General features: G+C 38.9%; 2 protein-coding genes across 3 annotated transcripts in view; one reads left to right on the top strand and one right to left on the bottom strand.

Moving 5' to 3' along the window:
* The first annotated feature begins 1,081 nt into the window (after nt 1-1,081).
* Pdfr (Pigment-dispersing factor receptor) overlaps nt 1,082-21,054 on the top strand; it is a 95,992-nt gene continuing 76,019 nt past the window's right edge. The window contains exon 1 of one of the 2 annotated variants that reach the window (XM_087345774.1): nt 1,082-1,220. The gene's annotated coding sequence lies outside the window, so the exon portion shown is untranslated. Of the gene's footprint in view, nt 1,221-17,304; nt 17,586-21,054 lie in introns of those variants that run through there. The other variant, XM_087345773.1, reaches the window with a different exon arrangement.
* Nucleotides 5,428-8,197, bottom strand: LOC110837015 (uncharacterized). The gene is made up of 2 exons (XM_022078766.2): nt 6,907-8,197; nt 5,428-5,607 (listed from the first exon to the last, which is right to left on the bottom strand). The coding sequence occupies exon 1, from the start codon at nt 7,967-7,969 to the stop codon at nt 6,908-6,910; it is 1,062 nt and encodes a 353-aa protein (XP_021934458.1). The 5' UTR covers nt 7,970-8,197; the 3' UTR covers nt 5,428-5,607; nt 6,907.

The following is a 21,054-nucleotide window of genomic DNA, read 5'->3' as shown; positions in this document are numbered from 1 at the left end:
CTCGGGTTCGATTCCCGGCGGTGCCCGAATTTTTAACTTGTGTTGGGCAAGGCCGTGGTCTAGGCAACACGGAGTTTTCCTCCGTGGCATCCCAACAATTACTCCATTCACACACAGAAGAAGGCAATGGCAAACCACTTCTGGATCATCTGCCAAGAACGTATATGAACAGGTCCCAGTCCGAGAAAAGGATGGAAGGATCCTGTTCATATGGACCTGTCGTCAGACAGAACACTAATAATAATAAGATGAGGTGGTCTAGCGGTTAGAACGCTGGCCTTGTAATCCTGGGGTCTCGGGTTCGATTCCCGGCGGTGCCCGAATTTATAACTTGTGTTGGGCAAGGCCGTGGTCTAGGCAACACGGAGTTTTCCTCCGTGGCATCCCAACAATTACTCCATTCACACACAGAAGAAGGCAATGGCAAACCACTTCTGGATCATCTGCCAAGAACGTATATGAACAGGTCCCAGTCCGAGAAAAGGATGGAAGGATCCTGTTCATATGGACCTGTCGTCAGACAGAACACTAAATAATAATAAGATGAGGTGGTCTAGCGGTTAGAACGCTGGCCTTGTAATCCTGGGGTCTCGGGTTCGATTCCCGGCGGTGCCCGAATTTATAACTTGTGTTGGGCAAGGCCGTGGTCTAGGCAACACGGAGTTTTCCTCCGTGGCATCCCAACAATTACTCCATTCACACACAGAAGAAGGCAATGGCAAACCACTTCTGGATCATCTGCCAAGAACGTATATGAACAGGTCCCAGTCCGAGAAGAGAAAAGGATGGAAGGATCCTGTTCATATGGACCTGTCGTCAGACAGAACACTAAATAAATAAAATAAAAGAACCTTACGACCTTGATATTAATTAAAGGGCCCGGGAAGATCTCGAAAGGGTTTATCTGACTCATGATAGGGTCTGTTGTCAATCTGAACCTTTTGGTTTCCTAAATGTCAGAAACTTTGTCGAATTTGAGTCATGCCTCGTGGCTCGGAGTGACATATCTCCCCCCCCCCCCCCCATCTCCGAGATCTTTGGAGTCACAGGCTTCGATGCCCTTATGAGGCAGTACGACGGGCAGTCTGTGTGTGTCCTCCGCGAAGGGTACTTCGCCGGAGAGAAATGTTCCTTCCTGTTCTGAGCTAGGTCTAATCTCGCGTTTGGTTCTGTGTTTGTCGAAAGTTGATGGTCCGAATCTCAGCTGGAGTCTGAGCAGAGTAAGTTTTGTATGACTTAATCCTGTATGGTCTTTATTATTTATACTTTTAATATATTTTGATCATTTTTAACTGACTTTATATTGTTTTGGTTTTAACCTCTGTAATCCGACGGCCATACCACCTCCCGGTCTCTGAGTGTTATTTAAATCTATTGTCACGGTCGCCGGTGGAGCCCAACTTTTTGAGAGACTGTTAACATCTTAAGAAGGACTTTTCTCCATCAAATTAATTACTTAAAACACAAACCTCTATTCTAACCCATGTTGATATGTCCTGTTCCGTCGCAGACTTTGTAATGAATTATTTTTATGAGATAGTAAAGTTGCGTCATATTGTGTTATAATAAATATATATTGTTTAAATCTTGTCCGTCTAATCACAATAAATTCTTATTAAATATTAAAATATTACAATAATTAACATTTAAAATATTCTTTATCGAAATATTCGATTTACATTAGACCATATATTTCGATAAAGAACATCATTTAATATTTTAAATATTTTAAATGTTAATTATTGTAATATTTTAATATTTAATAAGAATTTATTGTGATTAGACGGACAAGATTTAAACAATATATATAAATTATTTTTAGTTGTTTTTTTTGGTAACTTTATACATGTATACTGTACAAGTTCTGTCTACGTTAAATTTTTCTTAATTAACGTAGAAGTTTAGTTTAATTCGCCTGTTAATATAATTTTACAGTTATTGTGTATAAATATTAGGAATTAGTCAAAATTTTTGTGGACGAGATTGCGCTGTAGAACTGGCTGTATTATTTGGGCACTTCGCATCGTATTTATTTAAATTGTTAAAACACAACGCTTCGAAAGTTTGGCTCTGTTTCACTTTGCTTCCGAAATTTTGTTATCATATTGAAAATTGGTCGATTTATAACCTTAAAACCTTGCATACCGTAATATTGTATCGGAATATAAATCATGCATACAAACAAAACGTAACAATATGTATAAAAGTTAAAATATAATATAGCAATAGAATAAAATATAATAAAATTAACTATTAAGACGTCACCATCCATAGACATACAAAATAATTCCAGTTGGGCATCTACAGGAAACCCACATTCTCAGATATAATAATACATAAAATATCTAACCATCCACTTCTCATAATCATAAGAGGAGTTTGATATAGAGACTAAGCTTATCCATGAAATAGGTTAAAATAGCGATTATAACTCCAGAGACATCAAAAGAACGTAAGAACCTAATTAAAACACGTAAACCCCCTATTAACCCTTCTAAGCCGAAGATCGTCTGAATATTATTTATGAATTCAGTCCGTACCGCGAAGAAAACACTACACCTCACCATTACGAAAATCAGCTGGTTAACCCTTTGAAGCCGAAGCTCGTCTTCATAATATTTACGAATCCAGACCGTACCGCGAAGAAAACACTTCACTTAACCATTAGAAGTCGAATCAGGCGGTACCACATAAGATTTAACATCCCGGTCAAAGCCTTAATGTACCCCAAACCCACCACAAATAGTAAAATATGGTCCAGTTTCACATTCTTTGGTAATAGTATTAGAAAACTCGCCAAAATATTCGAAAACACAAATGTCAACATAACCTACAAAGTCAATAACACCATAAAATTCCGATAAAATTCAAAGAAATAGAATAATAAATACATAAAAGTGGTTTATACCAGTTAAAATTCGGTAGCTGCGAGCAGGTTTATATTGGTCAAACCGGTTGGGAATTTAAAACCAGATTTAAGGAGCATGTCCACGACTTAGATTTAACGTAACAAAATCAAAGTACGTCCAGCACAACCTCGACCACGGAGACGAATAAGGCCCAATGGAAGATATCATGGACGTGTTAAGAATAGCTCCAAAGGGTAAAATGTTAGATATTCTATAAAAATTACAGATATACAAAATTAGTAAACACAAAGCCACCATTAACGAACAAAACACACAAGATTTTAACGTATTATTTGACCTGTGCGTTAAACAGAATAAAGTAAATTTCACATGCAATAGTTGGCCACTCTGATTTCAGAGTTAATATATACCCCACACATTTTTAAAACTGACAGTAACGCCCACACGTCATTGAAGTTTACAGGCACAGATGACGCAACCACGGCTCACCGTAGACCAACAACGGCAATCAGGCTAAGCGCTCAATTTAATACAGCAACTCCTGCGCAATCAAAATCCAGTTAGGTGTTACATAAAATATGCTTTTGTAAAGTACATACCTTCTATGCTCTGTAGAAAAACATAGTATTTTGGGTAGTACGAGGTGCGATCGGAAAGTTTCAAGACTGTGTCAATAGAGGGCGAACCGGATGTAGTACGAGCTTCTGCCTTTAGGGGGTGCGGCCTACATTCATAGTGAATCAGTGTGCCAGCCGGCATCATCGAATTAGCATTTGTTTCTTAGTTACGGGCGTTTTGGTAGTGCATTACACCGACCCTCCTGCGATTTCGGAATGGCGTGTGCATCAAATTTTGCCAAAGACTCGCCAAAACGGCTACGGAAACCTATGAAATGCTAAAGCGAGCATTTGGGGAGTCCGCAATGGGTCGTGCACAAACTGTTGTGTGGCATTCACGTTTTAAAAATGGCCGAACCTCTGTCGATGATGACGAGCGTTCTGGACGACCATCTTCAAGCACAACGCCCGAAAATGTTACGAAGATTCGGCAGGCCATTCACGAAGATCGACGTCGTACCATCAACGACTTGTGCGACATTGTTGGGATAGGCTATTTGACCTGTCAGCTGATTCTAAAGGAACAACTCCACATGCGACGCATCATGACAACGCGCCAGCGCACACCGCCCTCAAAGTTCGGCAGTTTTTGGCCTCAAACACCATGGCCGTCATCCCGCACCCTCCTTATTCGCCGTGTGACTTCTTCCTCTTCCCAAAAATGAAAATTCAGCTAAAGGGAAGGAGATTTGAGACGATAGAAGAGATTCAGGCAGAATCGCAGATGGTGCTTGACAGGCTGACAAAGAAAGATTTCCAGGGATGCTTCCAGGCTTGGCAGCGGCGCTGGGATCGTTGTGTTCACTCCCAGGGAACTACTTCGAGGGTGATGGATGAATTTAATACCTGAGATAAGTGTACGGGTTTTTATACGCGCAGTCTTGAAACTTTCCGATCGCACCTCGTAGTTAAGACAGTAGAATTTGTTAGTGACCGGTTATCTTACGTAATTTTGGATGAACGTTGATGCGATATTATTTTCCGTAATGTTCATGCCCCAACTGAAGATAAAACCGATGATATCAAGGATAGCTTTTATGAAGAATTGGAATCAGTATTTGATACATTTGGCAAGTATCACATGAATATTCTGCTAGGAGATTTCAATGCAAAAATTGGGAGCCAGGACATCTTCAAACCCACAATAGGCAGCGAGAGTCTCCATGCACTTAGTAGTGATAACGGCGTCAGAGCAGTGACCTTCGCTACATCAAAAGATTTAATTGTAAAAAGTACAAAATTTCCACACCGTGATGTTCATAAATACACTTGGACTTCCCCAGATGGCAGAACACACAATCAAATAGATCATGTTTTAGTAGATAAGAGAAGGCAGACAAATGTAATTGATGTGAGATCATTCAGAGGAGCAGATTGCGACACTGATCATTATCTGGTGGTAGCAAAAGTGAGGGAGCGGCTTTCAGTAAGTAGACGAACTAAACAAAATTTTGACACAGAAAGATTTGATTTGAAAAAATTAAGTGAGGGAGAGGCAAAGGAACAATATCAAGTTGAAATTTCGAATAGGTTTCAAATTTTAGAGACAAATGAGGATAATGAAAGTGTGGACATCAACAGGGAGTGGGAAAATGTCAGAAACTGCATCAAAATTTCAGCCAAAGAGAAACTAGGATACTACAGGAGAAAGCAAAATAAACCGTGGTTTGATGAAGAATGATCCAAATTAAAAGATCGAAGCTTGTAGCTTGAAGTGCGATGCGCCTTTGTTTGTATAAATAAATTGTTTGTAGACCCTAAACAATTTGAGATACGTAAAATCTGAAAACAGATATGCAAAGCTCAAGATGTAATACGTATTTCGTACGCAATATGTCCAGATCCATCTCTTAACGCGCCAGATGCATTGAAAAATTGTACACATTAGTTCATTAAAATTACAATAAATGTATAAACAATTATAATTACAACAAAATACATTACAGATTCTTAAAGGTCTTTATTTACTGATCATTTTACATTACCCTTACTCTTACAATTAATGAGGAATGAAAGTTTAAAGGTGACTCGGCGCTGGACCTTACACATCTTCGTAACTAACGCTGATTTGCCGAATGATCCTTCCGTGTAGACGTATTTACGTCAGAAATATCAGAGACCTGTAGAGAGATATTAATAACTTTAAGAAAGGATTAAATATATATAAGGAATAAATAAGAATATTGCTGGCGATTGATGTGCTGTCATCTGGTGGCCATAGTCGTATATATTTTTTACAATGCATCCACAGATTATCTCTCAAGAATAACCGATGATCACTAAAAATCTTAAAAATTCGAATGAAACGTGTATATTGGATTATTTTTTTGGAAAGGTTTTCAATTGCACAAAAGTATCTTTTGTACGACGCACTTTTTCCACAAGCAATTCACAGCTCATTTGTTTCCACAGTAACAAAAGGCTATTGTCGACGTCAATATAAATATTTACCAATAAAATATAACAATGTCGGCCAAAACTATGACGTAACGATTATTGTTTCTTCAGTAAAAAACATGGGAGTGCTTTATACTTTATTGGGGGCAATTCTACTGCACATATAAAACAAATTCACAACTAGCAAAGAAGCTTTAACATAGTTCTATCAAGAAATGTAACGGTAGCCACACACGCTACGACTTACCGGAAGCCTTAAGTCTCTGTAGGCCAACCTTCCGGCAAACCGGAGCGTGTGTGTGGTGAATTTGGCCTGAAACCAAGTCTCCGATAAATCTACAGTCGCTTGATTTTTTGACTCGAGGTTTACTGAATGTTTACAAGCCGTAAAGTGTGTGGGTACCCTAAAGATTTCGGATTAATTTTCTCAATATGTGCCCCGTATCTCAAGCAGAAGATCGTCTAAATATTATTTAATAATTCAGTCCGTACCGCGAAGAAAACACTACACTTCACCATTACAAAGATCAATCGGTTAATCCCGTTTAAGAAAATGATCGCTGTTTACCCACAAATACACAATTAAGGGTTATTAATCGTGAAATCAGGTGGTACACATACTTACCGCAAGATTCTTAAGGGTTCTAACTGTTTCATCAAGATTCTCGGCTGCTAAATATGCCATGTCATCTTAAACACTCAAATCTATAATTATTTACTATGTTATTGAATTGCAATAAATTTTTGTCGTAAATAACAAAATTCAGTCTAAAATTAATTGAAATTGTGTTAGAAAGAAAGAAACTAGCTTCAATTTCTTGCAAGTGTTCATAATTATTAACGAACACATGTACAGTCCACAGATCACGAGAAAAGCGCTGGTATGAATTCGATATACGCGCATGCGCAAGATTTCGCGGTGAGTGTCGACCCATCCTAAAAGCATTCGTTCCACATCCACTGAACGAACAACAGACGACAGGATTTTTCATAAATTCTAATGATTATAGCTTTAAAATTACCTCACAGTGGCCGAAGGGTCTCGGAGTCTGAAAAATCAGTCGCTCCTTCACGAGAAATCTCTTCGTCATCGACACTGTCATTTAGATTTGAAATAATTTTTGAATCGATCACGTCAGCAACAACCCCGTCCCGTTCCCAGTATTGCTGTTCAAGTTTTTCCACATATTGGCAGTATCCTTCCCAATCCTTTGCAGTCACAGTTTCAATCCCTTCTGTTGTTAAATCCAGCAGCCGCTTCAAAGACAGATCCCCTGTCACGTTGTTCTCGCGGACGTATTTTCTTACCTTAGACCAAGCTAATTCTATGGGACTTAGCTCACTCATATATGGAGGCAACCTAACCACAATATGACCATGGGCGTTTAATAACTGATCAATTTTGAAAAATTTCTCTTTTTGTTTCTTCGTCAGTATTAGGTCATAGATTTGGCCTTTTCTCATAGCTGGACCACAGAAAACTCCGTGTCGCTGTAACCACGAGATCATTTCAGATTTAACCGAATGTTTAGATGGGGATTTATCTACTTTTAAACTGTGGTATGGAGCGTTATCATATACTACCACTGACCTTGAGGGCAAATTCTGTAATATTTTCTCTCTAATCCATTTTTCAAAATTTTTACTGTTCATCTGACCATGGTAATCGCCAGTTGTTGATCCAGATTTATATATCAGTCCTGCACCTTGAAGGAAACCAGCACGCGATCCAGCGTGAACCATAATCAGTCTTTTTCCAGAATTTCCATCAGAGCACACATCTTTAAATTCAGTATTTTGATAGAATTTTTTAAAAGTTAAATTGCTATCTACCCAGCTTTCGTCCAGGTAAAATATTTGTCTTCCTTCATCTCGAAGCGTCTTAATATTCACCAAATATCTCCATCGCCATTTTACAATGTCCGGCCTTTCAATCAAGATCTCTCGCTTACTAAGACATTTCTTACACTTAAATCCTAAGTTATGTAAATTATTCCGTAGAGAATCGACACCCCACGGAAAGTCAAATTTTTGTTTCTTCTGTGTTGAGTAAAATTCTTGCACAATCCGCCTTATTACTGACATGTCAGTAGGTCTAGGCCGGTGTATCCCTGGCGTGTGTAAAGGTGACAGTGAGCCCTTCTCGTCAATATCTTCAGTAAATACGTTGATAAATAATAATAAAACAAGAAAAATTCTTTACCTATCTCTTCGTTCAAGGGAGGGGAACTAGATTTCACCACCAATAAACATTCGAATTAATAACAAAGCTCAGAGAGTGTAACGACGCACTTCTTCTACAAGCGATTCACAGTTCAGTTCTATTAAGACTAAGAAAGGCTGATTTTTGACGACAATACTTACTAATGAGGTACAACAATGTCAACGAAAAGTATAACGTAACAATTTTAATTGTTATGCTAATATTGTTACGGGTTTGGTTTATAAATTTCAATGTTTCTTACGTTTTTAGACACGCATCTGAAAATGTTACAAAGTTAAAATATTTGGGAACAAAAATCAAAAATCAAAATTATATTCATGAGGAAGTTAGGAGGAGTTTAAATTCTGGAAATGCTTGCTACTTCTCAGTTAAAAATATTTTGTCTTCCCGTCTGATTTCTAGGAACCTGAAAATTAAAGTATACAAAACAATAATCTTGCCTGTTGTTTTGTATGGGTGCGAAACATGGTCTCTCACTCAGAGGGAGGAACACAGATTGCAGGTGTTTGAGAATCGGGTGTTGAGGAGGATATTTGGGCCTAAGAGGGGAGACGATGGGGCGTGGAGAAAACTGCACAATGACGAGCTTAGAAATCTGTACTGCTCCCCCAGTATTGTGAGGGTGATTAAGTCGAGAAGAGTGAGATGGGCGGGACATGTAGCGCGCATGGATGGGACAAGAGGTGTGCACCGGGTACTGGTTCGGAAGCCTGAGGGGAAGAGACCTCTGGGGAGACCTAGACGTAGATGGAAGGATAATGTCAGGCGGGATCTATGGGAGATAGGAGTTGAAGGAGACTGAATTTTGTTGGTCCAGGACAGGGTCCGGTGGAGGGTTTTGGTTAATTCGGTGATGAACCTTTGGGTTCGGTAAGCCATCTGGTTAGTTAGTTATTACATGAATTAATTTTTTGTCACTGATGATGACGTCTTGAAGTCGAAACGCGTATGGTATTAGCGTTCTTTCGAGAGTAAACATTTTTGTTTGCATGATTAATAGGGTTACGGAAAGAAGACCTCTGAGAGTTTAAATTAAATAAAAAAATGTGATGATACGTATCTATCAATAATTTGTTTAATAATAAAGTATCTGAAAGCTAAGCAACTTAAATTTTGACTTCAAATGCTACGCCAAGTGCTACTGCGCATATACCATTGCGCATGTTTTCCAAAAAAAAATTATTTTCTCACCTAGTTACATAACCTTACAACTCTGTTCAATTTTACATTTACATTTCGATTCTGTAATTATATCTAGGGCCATTATCAAAGTACACGACACGAGGTAGGATCTGAGGCCTTCTAGGTTGTAGAACTGCGTAAGTCTGGTACTAAAATGTAGTAATTATAATTGTAATCAAATCTTTTTTGGCATTCCCAGCCATGTATTTTGCTGCCATCTGTTGAGAGAAGTTTGTACTCAAAGTGCTTGAATTTACCACTGACATGTGAATACAAGAAGTGTGTTTAAAACAGAACGTAACTATTTTCTAATACTGACGTAACGATCTAGGCTATTAGCTTAACTACGTCAGAACCGAGAGGGACACTGATGTCAGTCCATCCGTTCACCCACCCCATCAATTTGCCTACGATAAATGTGACACAGACATACAGATTATTGCTCTGACAAGCGGAAAATTTTTAGGTTAAGTCACGTGATCAGTCCACGTGACTAGATATACCTGTCTCGCAGTTGCTGTGCGGATATCCGCGTTTGTCTTGTTTTCGTAACCTAGCCAGTGGGTTTACTTTGGTTCTCACAAAGAAAAATAACTTTCCGATGGACTTTGTAACAAATAAGTTACAAACAAATTATAAAACTTCGTTTCTTAAGTTGAATACGAAAGCAGTTAAGTGAAATCCGTACCGGAAAAACACACGCGTTCTCTTCAAATTCTGAATTACTTAGAGAACTTTAATTTACAATCTATAAAAATTTGTGGTCTGTATTGGACTCGTATATATGAGGTCGTAGGATCGAATCCAGGTCGAATTAAAATATTTTCCTTCTTTGATGTAGCCACAATGTTTTCTTTATTGCATTATACAAAGAATTAATACAAAAAAATTTCGTATTTTTCATCCAAAACGTTTACAACCATAAGCTAGTGTCGATCTTACCTCTAAAGTTTATTCTTTAGAAATCCTGTTATTACCAATTTTATAAAATTTAAAATTAATATTTTAGGGTAGTCCCCAACCGCATAACATCCATACCAAATTTCATCCAAATCCGCCCAGCAGTTCTTGTGTTTATGTTGGTATGTATGAAATTGTTTTTACTATTAATTTCGTTTAATTAGGTTGACTGAAAGAGATTTCAGTTAATTAAAAAAAAACTTTCGTGAGAAAAACATTGAATATTCTAACATGTAAACAGGACAGAAATTAAGATTATATTGGGTTAACATGTCACAGAAACTGAACTGCATTGATTGTGTCAATAAAGTCACGAGGTTCCTTGGAACATATCGATAAATATCGATTACGTCCCGTGCGAAGAATATTTTGTGTCTGAGGACGTGTTCCACTTTCTGAACTGCTGTTGGAGTAAATCGACGCTCTGGTGCCAGCCTCTTCGCCTGTCTCTAGGCGTCTGTCTGTCAGTCTAATTCAGAGGTTAAGGTCGTATTTCCAATTTGACGACTCTCCCAACAACTTCAGTATTCAAGTTTATCGTCAGTGGACAGATCTTAGCCATTCGAACGACAGGTGTATAGTTCTAATCCCTTAGAGAAATTGAAATTGTATTAAAGAATACAGCTGGATCCATGTAGGATTTGAGGTATTTATTTAGTGTTCTGTCTGACGACAGGTCCATATGAACAGGATCCTTCCATCCTTTTCTCGGACTGGGACCTGTTCATATACGTTCTTGGCAGATGATCCAGAAGTGGTTTGCCATTGCCTTCTTCTGTGTGTGAATGGAGTAATTGTTGGGATACCACGGAGGAAAACTCCGTGTTGCCTAGACCACGGCCTTGCCCAACACAAGTTATAAATTCGGGCACCGCCGGGAATCGAACCCGAGACCCCCAGGATTACAAGGCCAGCGCTCTAACCGCTAGACCACCGTGGCTCATCTTTTCTCATACAACAAATAATTTAGAAAAAAATATCAACACCCTGTATTTATTGATTTGTAAATAGATGTCGCTTCAACTTGTTTTTCTAATGATTTCGTCATAATTTCTATACAAAATTATTTTCCTTGTAGGTGGTTTACACAATCAATTTAACAACGGCTTTTCAATTTCTGCCTAGAACGAATGATTTTTGTATTTACATAACTCTTTTAACGAGAGGTGGCTTCATAATACATCCCACTTCACTCAGAGCTTTATAATTTCATTTCTTCATCTTTCTTTATTATTTAATTTCAAAATAAATACAATCCTAACAGCTGATTGGATGAATTTTAATTGGAAACAACAGTTTAAGTTGCGTAATAAGTTGTTGGTTATGTTGAAATTCTTCACGCATTTTATAGGTTACCGATTTCATACTTTGACTGTAATATACGACCATATAAATATTTTTCAATACCAAGATCACCTTAAGGAAATTTAAACATCAAAATAATATGCATTTATCTCCGAATTTAGGGTTTATCAATTGATCGCCAATTTATGTTTCAATAATCTTTCAACCCGAGAGACGATAAGAAATAATTAACGTGAGTCTGGAAATTTTTTAAAAACCTCTCTAATATATCTGAGATCCTGACATAGTCATTACATCAAACGTCACTTAATAAAAATATTATTATAATCTACATTTATTATTCGTATGTTAAATAGTTGAAGACTATCAATTCCCTTCGATAAACATCCGGCATGTTTCCTAGGCGCTTGGACTGGTCACATCGAACCCCCACCCCTCGGGTGTACACACGTGAGATTGAGGCACTCGATTGCGTCACGTGGCATGAACACGTGACTGGCGTCGTTGGTCAATGCATTCCAAGAATGGACGTAAAATATAAATAAAATTTTCATAACCGTGAAAGATTTAAAACTGACGTAAGCATATACAGGGTGATTCAAATAGCTAAAAATAAGAAGGAAAGATTATTTGGTTTTTAATACGAAGCTCAAAACACGAATAAAGTAATTTTTAAGATTCGATACTGTTTTCAATTGACGACAGGTCCATATGAACAGGATCCTTCCATCCTTTTCTCGGACTGGGACCTGTTCATATACGTTCTTGGCAGATGATCCAGAAGTGGTTTGCCATTGCCTTCTTCTGTGTGTGAATGGAGTAATTGTTGGGATGCCACGGAGGAAAACTCCGTGTTGCCTAGACCACGGCCTTGCCCAACAAAAGTTATAAATTCGGGCACCGCCGGGAATCGAACCCGAGACCTCAGGATTACAAGGCCAGCGTTCTAACCGCTAGACCACCGGGAGTATTGTGACAAAAACTAAAGAGAAAGTGTGTATAGAAGTCTGTGAAGCTCCACTGCCGAACTCGTGCTAACTTGACAAAAAAAAAGAAAGTATATGAATAATTTCTTTGAATACGTACGCAGGTAACTGTGTAATTGGGCTTTCAACAATCTTTGACTTACAAGTGGAGGGAACCAAAATTTATTCCTACGCCTTGCCCTTTCTCTTAGCCTAAAACGCACACAGCGACAGTCTCAACAAAATCCATACCTCGACTTATGAACCTAGAGCACACGCCAACTGCCTCCACAAAATGCAGCTCCCAACCGTAAAGAAAACGCAGACAATGCCTTTATTTCACCGTCCGTGTGCGCGGTAGTTTTACCGCTGCGGCAGAAATACCGCTCGTGCGCGCTAGTAATTCCATCGTTTGAGAGTCTTTGGAGGTGCGAACAGTTGAAAAGCATTTATCAGACTTGGCCGGTGGAGAAGCTAGCGGAGGGGCCTAGTCTGTGTACCTGAGGTAGCACGGTCAGTGTATTTCTTTTGTTTGTGCTTTCAGTCTCACAAGCTCCTCGGTGCAGTCGGCATTATACTACCGCACAAGAGACTCGCTCTTAGCCTTCCCCTTGAAAATTCCACCGGCCAAAAACTACTGAGCCGACTATAACGCGCAGAAAACAAATGCCGATACTAATGCGGAATGTGGACTGTATTTCGCTTATGCTTTTTGGTTATGGAAATCCAGCGCCAGTATCATGACCGAGTACGCGTATTTGAAAGAACGCATCGTAATACGAGTCAAACAGACCCTGTCACGGCGTAACTTAATCCACCAGAGAGAACTCGTCTACGCAAGGTTATGGACACACGTTTATATTTCTGCAGTGCTTTGTGGACTGGAAAGGGAGAACAAACACGTAGCGTTGCGCGCAGTCCACACTCCTTGCCTGTACGCTGCTCTTCTGAGGACTTTAACGCTACAAGTCCTCACCAGACGAAGAAAAAGTACTAAAAAAAGGCCTCACTAGACGGAAAAAAAGTACTAAAAAAAGGCCTCACTAGACGAACAAAAAGTACTAAAAAAGGCCTCACCAGACGAAAAAAAAGTACTAAAAAAAGGCCTCACCAGACGAAGAAAAAGTACTAAAAAAAGGCCTCACTAGACGAAAAAAAAGTACTAAAAAAGGCCTCACTAGACGAACAAAAAGTACTAAAAAAGGCCTCACCAGACGAACAAAAAGTACTAAAAAAGGCCTCACCAGACGAACAAAAAGTACTAAAAAAGGCCTCACTAGACGAACAAAAAGTACTTAAGAAAGGCCTCACCAGACGAACAAAACGTACTAAAAAACAAGTACTCTTGAAGTAAGGACTGAAAAGTGCTTTAAGGGCAGATTTTAATTTATTTATTTTTGTCATTTGAAATAAGGATATCAAACGGACAGGTTATGTTTAAACGAATAGTTTCCAAAAAGCTACATTAACGTATAAGCGTTGTTTTCTGGGGGAAAATGGCATAACTAAAAAATGAAATTATATTCACTCCTAAAAATCGTGTCCCAAACTTTCATAAACGTAACACACGCCTGACTCACGCAGTCATCAATAAATATTAAATGGTTTTTCCTGGCTTTTTCGAGCACTCTGTGTTAGGCCGCTACTAAAATTTTAAATTACACCAACGAATATATAGAACACGTGTTAGTACGGATTATAGATCAGAGTTTATTTATGCCAGAAATGTGATAAATTTACTGTACCGTTTAAGCTTATCACAATATTTGACTACACGTGCGTGTTAATTCCAATTTGAAACTTATCGTCTATTATTTTTAGCGAAGGCATTTCATTGATCCACGTATGTATCATTGTATAAATATATATTATATATATTATTCTGTGAGAAGACCTTTGTTGTTTTGTCAGCTGTTTGTGTAATGTCAGTCATTTGTAATTACGAGGCTGGTCTACAAAGTAAGTTTCCCTGGGGCCGTTTACAGAAACAAAACACAATTTCATGGACATATTTATTGCAACAGATACAGCAAGTGTCCAGCTATTTTTCAACATATTCGCCACCGGAATTGAGACATTTGTCATACCGTGGGACCAACTTTTGAATACCTGTGTCGTAGAAGTCTGCCGCCTGGGATTGGAACCACTGTGTGACAACCATCTCCGCCTCTCTGTCATTCTCAAAACGCTGACGCTGACCGGACAGGAATTTCTTGAGGTGTAGGAAAAGATGGAAATCACTGGGAGCGAGGTCCGGGCTGTAGGGTGAATGATTAAACACCTCCCAGCTGAACTCCTGCAGGAGACTTGCTGTCCGTCGAGCCGTGTGCGGCCTAGCGTTATCACTGACCGCACTTCACAGTCGGCGGGAGCTGGAATAAGAACCTCCATCTTCAACAGCTGCAACGAAGCTACTGTGAGAACGCGGGAGGTGCCGTTAGTGCATGCGCCATGCTACGTCATTGCTCTATCACGTACGCACAGTCGCTTCGCGCAATATAAGGTTTGCTAGCTGTGGGACGAGTGGGAAACTTACTTTTGGGACGCGCCTCGTATTTACGCCGTAAAGTATGTAGTAAAGTCTTTTCACAAATTTCTATTACAGAAAACAAAATAAATAAATAAACATCCAACTTAAACCCCAATTTCCACTATATACTTCTTCACGTCTAGACTATTATCTGAATAATCTGTCCAAGGATTATTTGTGCTGTGTTTTTTATTCTGTTATATCGGGTATCGTCAGTTACTTGAGGTCTACACGGGCCGAAATCTTAAAATGTCTTCTTTCCTATTATTTCAACCCAAATGATACCCAATCTCTTTAAAATCTGTGATGAATATCGTATCATTAACACGTTTATTTTAATGTATAAATTCCACTAACCCTTTGATGGATTATTTAATGGTAATCTAAGAACGTCTGAAGTTATTTTGGAATTTGCGGAATGGATGCCAGTTTTGTGAGATGTTATCTCGAAACGATTTCCGAAAGGAGGCAGCCATGAAAATCCCCGAAGAAAATCAATTCTTTGTAATTAATTTCTGAGAGCGCGACAGTGTGACGAGCGTAATAACAACGCAAATACAAATAAATTCTCTTTTGCGAAAGAGAAAATGGCTCTAGAAAGCCCGAAATGTTCTATAGTTTCGATAATCGACTCTATTCCCGTCTGTTTGACTTTATATCGATATTTATATACTGTGGCGATGTTTGTGTTTTGAGTTGTAAAGTCTAGCAGTTAGTTTAGACGCTGCTGTATAGATGGCAGTTAAGACCGACCTCGATTGACAGCATTATTTACGATATTCTCTAAAATTTACATAAGATTAGTAATAAAAAAATCAAACCATTATTTTATCTGAATTCTGTAAATACATTCATGTATAATTATGTTACAAGTGGCCTTAAACTTCAGGTAGGGACAACAGACTTTGTTGTCGAACGGGTTTCTGGATGAGTACGTAATACGAATCTAATCGAACTCAGAGCATTCTCTCGGTCTATTTAGGAAACAGATTGACAAATGAAATACGCCAGCTGCAACTTGAAACAACAGCTGTCATGGACTGGACGCTGAGATGTTGCCAAACTTCTTTACGTTCAGAATGTGATCTTATTGGTTATGGCGTTCTAGAGGCATCGCATGTCATACAGACTTCAGTATCACGTGGCATGACAACTGTGACGGAGAAGTTTCTGCGCAGGCGCAATGTTAACCGAGTACTGATGTTTACATGGAACTATGCGGGTATTGTCAGAGGTAAATATACGTTCTTTCCATGAACTGTTTATTAATATTTTGTTTATATAGTCTTAAATAGTACTGAACATATCTTAATAGGTTTTGTATATATTAGTGTGTAGGATTTACGAGTCTAGGTAGCTCAGTCTACGGTTGGGGAGTGCATTGTAATGTTGGAATTTGAATTCAAGGTGTCAGGATCTACGGGATGCAGGGGTTTGTGGTCTTGGGGCAGAGGGGGTCTCACCCCCGGGCCTCGAAAGTGAGGGTGCCCGTTTTTACATCCAGGTAGCAAAAATTTAAGATATATAATATAACAGTACATGTAAATAAATTTAAGGATAGAAAACCTTCAACATAGAAAATTATTTCACAGTTTGAATTGATAATGGTCGTGAGCTCTTATGATGCGACTGATGAGAGGGGGTGAGGTTAGAGGGTGGGAGGAATAAACATTTAGGGGTGTCACAAATCATTATGCCAGAAACGTCGTTACTTTAACGACACACGACAATTAGAGTCGGGGTTGGAAGTTATCTTTTATTCTGTTTCTTGTTCTAATGCTTCGAGACACTGACATTTACCAGAGATTCCGATAAGGACAGTAGCATCTTCCAGCAGGAATCAGATTGTTTCATGTAGTTCGTTGAAGTCTGGAGAAAGTCACACAGGATGAAGAGATCAATCCATCCTCGAGAACAGAAAGTCATAATTACTTCCCAGTAATTTAATTAACTTATTTAAAACATCTGCACAACATTTTAAAATAACTTAACACTTTTGTCTTCAAAGAGGGATCATGTCAATGGATTCACACCAAAATATGTCACCAACACAAATATATCGGAGCTCGTCTGAAAAAAATATTAGGTATATAGTCTTTACACTTTACTAAATGTTGAATTATAAGTGTCGGACCGATTTTTAGTGAACCATCCGACAACACAGCGAAAATAAAATGCCTAAAGGACGATTTCATCTGTTCCGTGACACCAGTTAATAATGTACTGAACGCGCGTCACGAACAGAACTATGGGAAATCGGAGTTGGCGAAGGGGTGATGTTACTGCGCACGCGCACTGAATATATTCGTAGTCATAACACGTTGTGTCCCCAGTGCAGTGCTTTGTGTATACGCACGGTGATGCAGAGTGGACATTGTGAAAGAGTACAGTGTGGCTGTTCATATACTACGTTCCAGCGTTTTTGGCCGCTGAACTTTGCGAATTGGAACCTCGGAGCGAGTCACTTACCACAAGTTTCCTGGAAGGGATGGCAGTAGGCCGCGTACAGGACACTCCAAATAAAATATGACCAAGGTATGTAACACAGGAAAGTCGATTTCACTAGAAAATTAACACTGAAGAGAGTATTAGATAATTTTATCTTATCACAAATCTTTAGTCCTCCTCAAATTCTTCCAATCCTCTTGCCCAATTTCTTCGAATCTCTGGCGACACAGACGCTCGACGTCCTTAATTTTAAATGTTGTTTTGCATAAGTTCAATGGGGTTTAGATCGGGAAGTCTCAGCACAGTACGTTCTTTGTCTGCTAAAATCTGATCAATCACATAATAATTTTGTTTTGATTTATTTAATTTGATTAAATCGGACAGTTGAGCTTTCAACACGTCACAAAATGGGATACTTTAATTTCGTCCTTCTTTGATTAAGACGTCGGTGGTTTGTCTCTCTGAGTGTTGAGATGCGAGGCTTTATCAATGCCCAGAAAGGAGATTGCAACGAACAGATGTCATGTTGTTAACACAGGACAGTCACAAGACGACAATTATCAGGCTCCCACACTCCTGCTCTGACACAGACTCCTTCCTTCATTGATTGGTCCGCAAACTGGACTCTCCCTACAAGGTCAGAGGCCATAATCGGTGGATCGAGCTCTACGTACTCCCAGCGGACTACTCACGGTGAGCCCAAAACAGATATTTCAGTGCACCCAACTGTATTTGAATCTGCAGATAACCTCTGAAAAAGAACATCAAAGAGATTAGAATGTCATTTGTGAGAAGTTTTAAAGATATTAGCAGAAAACTGTATTTTTGTTGTGGTAACTTATAGGTTCAGAGTTGAATGCGCTGATCCAACCTTTTTGAAGTAGGAGCTTTTGAACTTCAAGGACAAGGTCTACATTAACCGTTTCTCATCGGCTCCCAAGCCACTGGGGGTTTGAAAAGAAACTCACACGACAATTTCTTAAAAAAATTCTGTCAATTAAGTGTCGAAAACATGTTAATACATTACTCGATGCCTTAAAAGAAGGCAATGGCAAACCACTTCTGGATCATCTGCCAAGAACGTATATGAACAGGTCCCAGTCCGAGAAAAGGATGGAAGGATCCTGTTCATATGGACCTGTCGTCAGACAGAACACTAAATAATAATAAGATGAGGTGGTCTAGCGGTTAGAACGCTGGCCTTGTAATCCTGGGGTCTCGGGTTCGATTCCCGGCGGTGCCCGAATTTATAACTTGTGTTGGGCAAGGCCGTGGTCTAGGCAACACGGAGTTTTCCTCCGTGGCATCCCAACAATTACTCCATTCACACACAGAAGAAGGCAATGGCAAACCACTTCTGGATCATCTGCCAAGAACGTATATGAACAGGTCCCAGTCCGAGAAAAGGATGGAAGGATCCAGTTCATATGGACCTGTCGTCAGACAGAACACTAAATAATAATAAGATGAGGTGGTCTAGCGGTTAGAACGCTGGCCTTGTAATCCTGGGGTCTCGGGTTCGATTCCCGGCGGTGCCCGAATTTATAACTTGTGTTGGGCAAGGCCGTGGTCTAGGCAACACGGAGTTTTTCTCCGTGGCATCCCAACAATTACTCCATTCACACACAGAAGAAGGCAATGGCAAACCACTTCTGGATCATCTGCCAAGAACGTATATGAACAGGTCCCAGTCCGAGAAAAGGATGGAAGGATCCTGTTCATATGGACCTGTCGTCAGACAGAACACTAAATAATAATAATAATAATAAATAAAATGGCGATCATGACAGGAAGAATTCTGTACGTGAAGGTTAAAATACCATTTTTTTTGCATTTAGAACAAATTTTATAGATACACCCAAACAATAAATTATATATAAATTGAATAACGAGTGTATAAAATCCAATCTGATGGTCTTTTCGATTGGTATATGTTTAGTTACGTTAACAGAGATATGAATGTTCTCAGATAATGAAAGTTTTTATTTTACAAAGTGCTGGTCTCATTAGGCAGCTGACATGAGTGACGACGATAATGTTTAAATGACGTAGAAGGTAGAACGGTTGGTGCTATTTATTAATGTTATTGTGATGTTCAGATAGGCTTTCTAATTAAACTGAAATTCGAAAGTGTCCAATTTCACAGTAAATAGAAATTGTACCAATTAAATTTGGATCGAAGTTCTAAAACACCACGACTTCATTAATTTGTCTGTATTGTACTTATAGGCAGTATATATTGTTGAATGACGTCTGGTTGTGAATGATGAACAGGAAAGGGTTTAAAAATGGCTAGGATATATAAAATATTGGAATACAGACACTGTCTTGGAGAGCCTTGGGAAAACCACGAAACATCTTGGTGGGTGCAGATGGTTCCGGGACTGAAATTCGAACTCGGTGTTTTCAAAATATGAATTATACGTTATCCTCTGCGGTGACTCTGTACACCCCTGTAACGTGTAAACAAACCCAATACTGTTGACTGTAAGGCGACGTCAGGTCTGACATATTTCGTTTTAGTTAAAATTATAGTTATTTGAGACCACGCCCTCACTCACAATTTCACGTAACAAGTTGGCAAACCATTATTCACGTATCGACATTCGATTCGAACGAAATAGCCGTTAACAGCGACGTATATTACAAATACGAAACAGGGAAATCATTAAATAAAACGAGCATTTCCTGAAAAATCTTCTTTCCAAATAGCTCAAAGCTGTTGGGATTTCACTAACGCGTGTGTGTGTGTGTCCCATAACCGGTGTGACGTCACAAAGTTTTACGTATGTCATAAATTTATATATTACGTAATGTTTAGTTCGGAAATACAGTGTTATGTTTTGTTTTCGTTTTAACAGAATTTTTTTAAGATTTAACTTCTTATTCGGATTGACAGCTGACAGTGTAGAAAGTTTCTGACACAGACTATTTACACAATTTAAAGGTTGTAATTAATACGGCATGTGGTGAGAGTTTTAAGTTACAAGATGGAGTACTTCCTGACGCGCAAAGAACGTAGAATGACCCGAAACTGACTTTCTGTTCAAATAAAGACACGTAAATTCAAAATAGCTGCAAGTGCACGCAGGTGTTACGTGATTTTAGTTAGGTTAGGTTACGTTACGTTAGGTTAAGTTAGGATAGGTTAGGTTAGGTTAGGTTAGGTTAGGTTTGGTTAGGTTTGGTTGGATTAGGTTAGGTTACGTTACGTTAAGTTAGGATAGGATAGGTTAGGTTAGGTTTGGTTGGATTAGGTTAGGTTAAGTTAGGTTTGGTTGGATTAGGTTAGGTTATGTTAGGTTACGTTACGTTACGTTACGTTAAGTTAGGATAGGTTAGGTTAGGTTTGGTTGGATTAGGTTAGGTTACGTTAAGTTAGGATAGGATAGGTTAGGTTAGGTTTGGTTGGATTAGGTTAGGTTAGGTTATGTTAGGTTAAGTTAGGATAGGTTAGGTTAGGTTTGGTTGGATTAGGTTAGGTTAGGTTAGGTTAGGTTAGGTTAGGTTGGATTAGGTTAGGTTAGGTTACGTTAGGTTAGGTTATTTTAGGTTA

This window comes from Zootermopsis nevadensis, unplaced genomic scaffold (assembly GCF_977971745.1).
Source record: "Zootermopsis nevadensis isolate Lab colony 2312 unplaced genomic scaffold, Znev_1.0 Znev_ptg000009l, whole genome shotgun sequence".
NCBI lineage: Eukaryota > Metazoa > Arthropoda > Insecta > Blattodea > Termopsidae > Zootermopsis > Zootermopsis nevadensis.
Note: the sequence above shows the minus strand (reverse complement) of the source record. Positions and strands in the feature narration are given on the sequence as shown.

Excerpts from the sequence above, each read along its gene's own strand:
- LOC110837015 (XM_022078766.2), bottom strand. The coding sequence starts at position 7,969 with ATGTCAGTAATAAGGCGGATTGTGCAAGAATTTTACTCAACACAGAAG.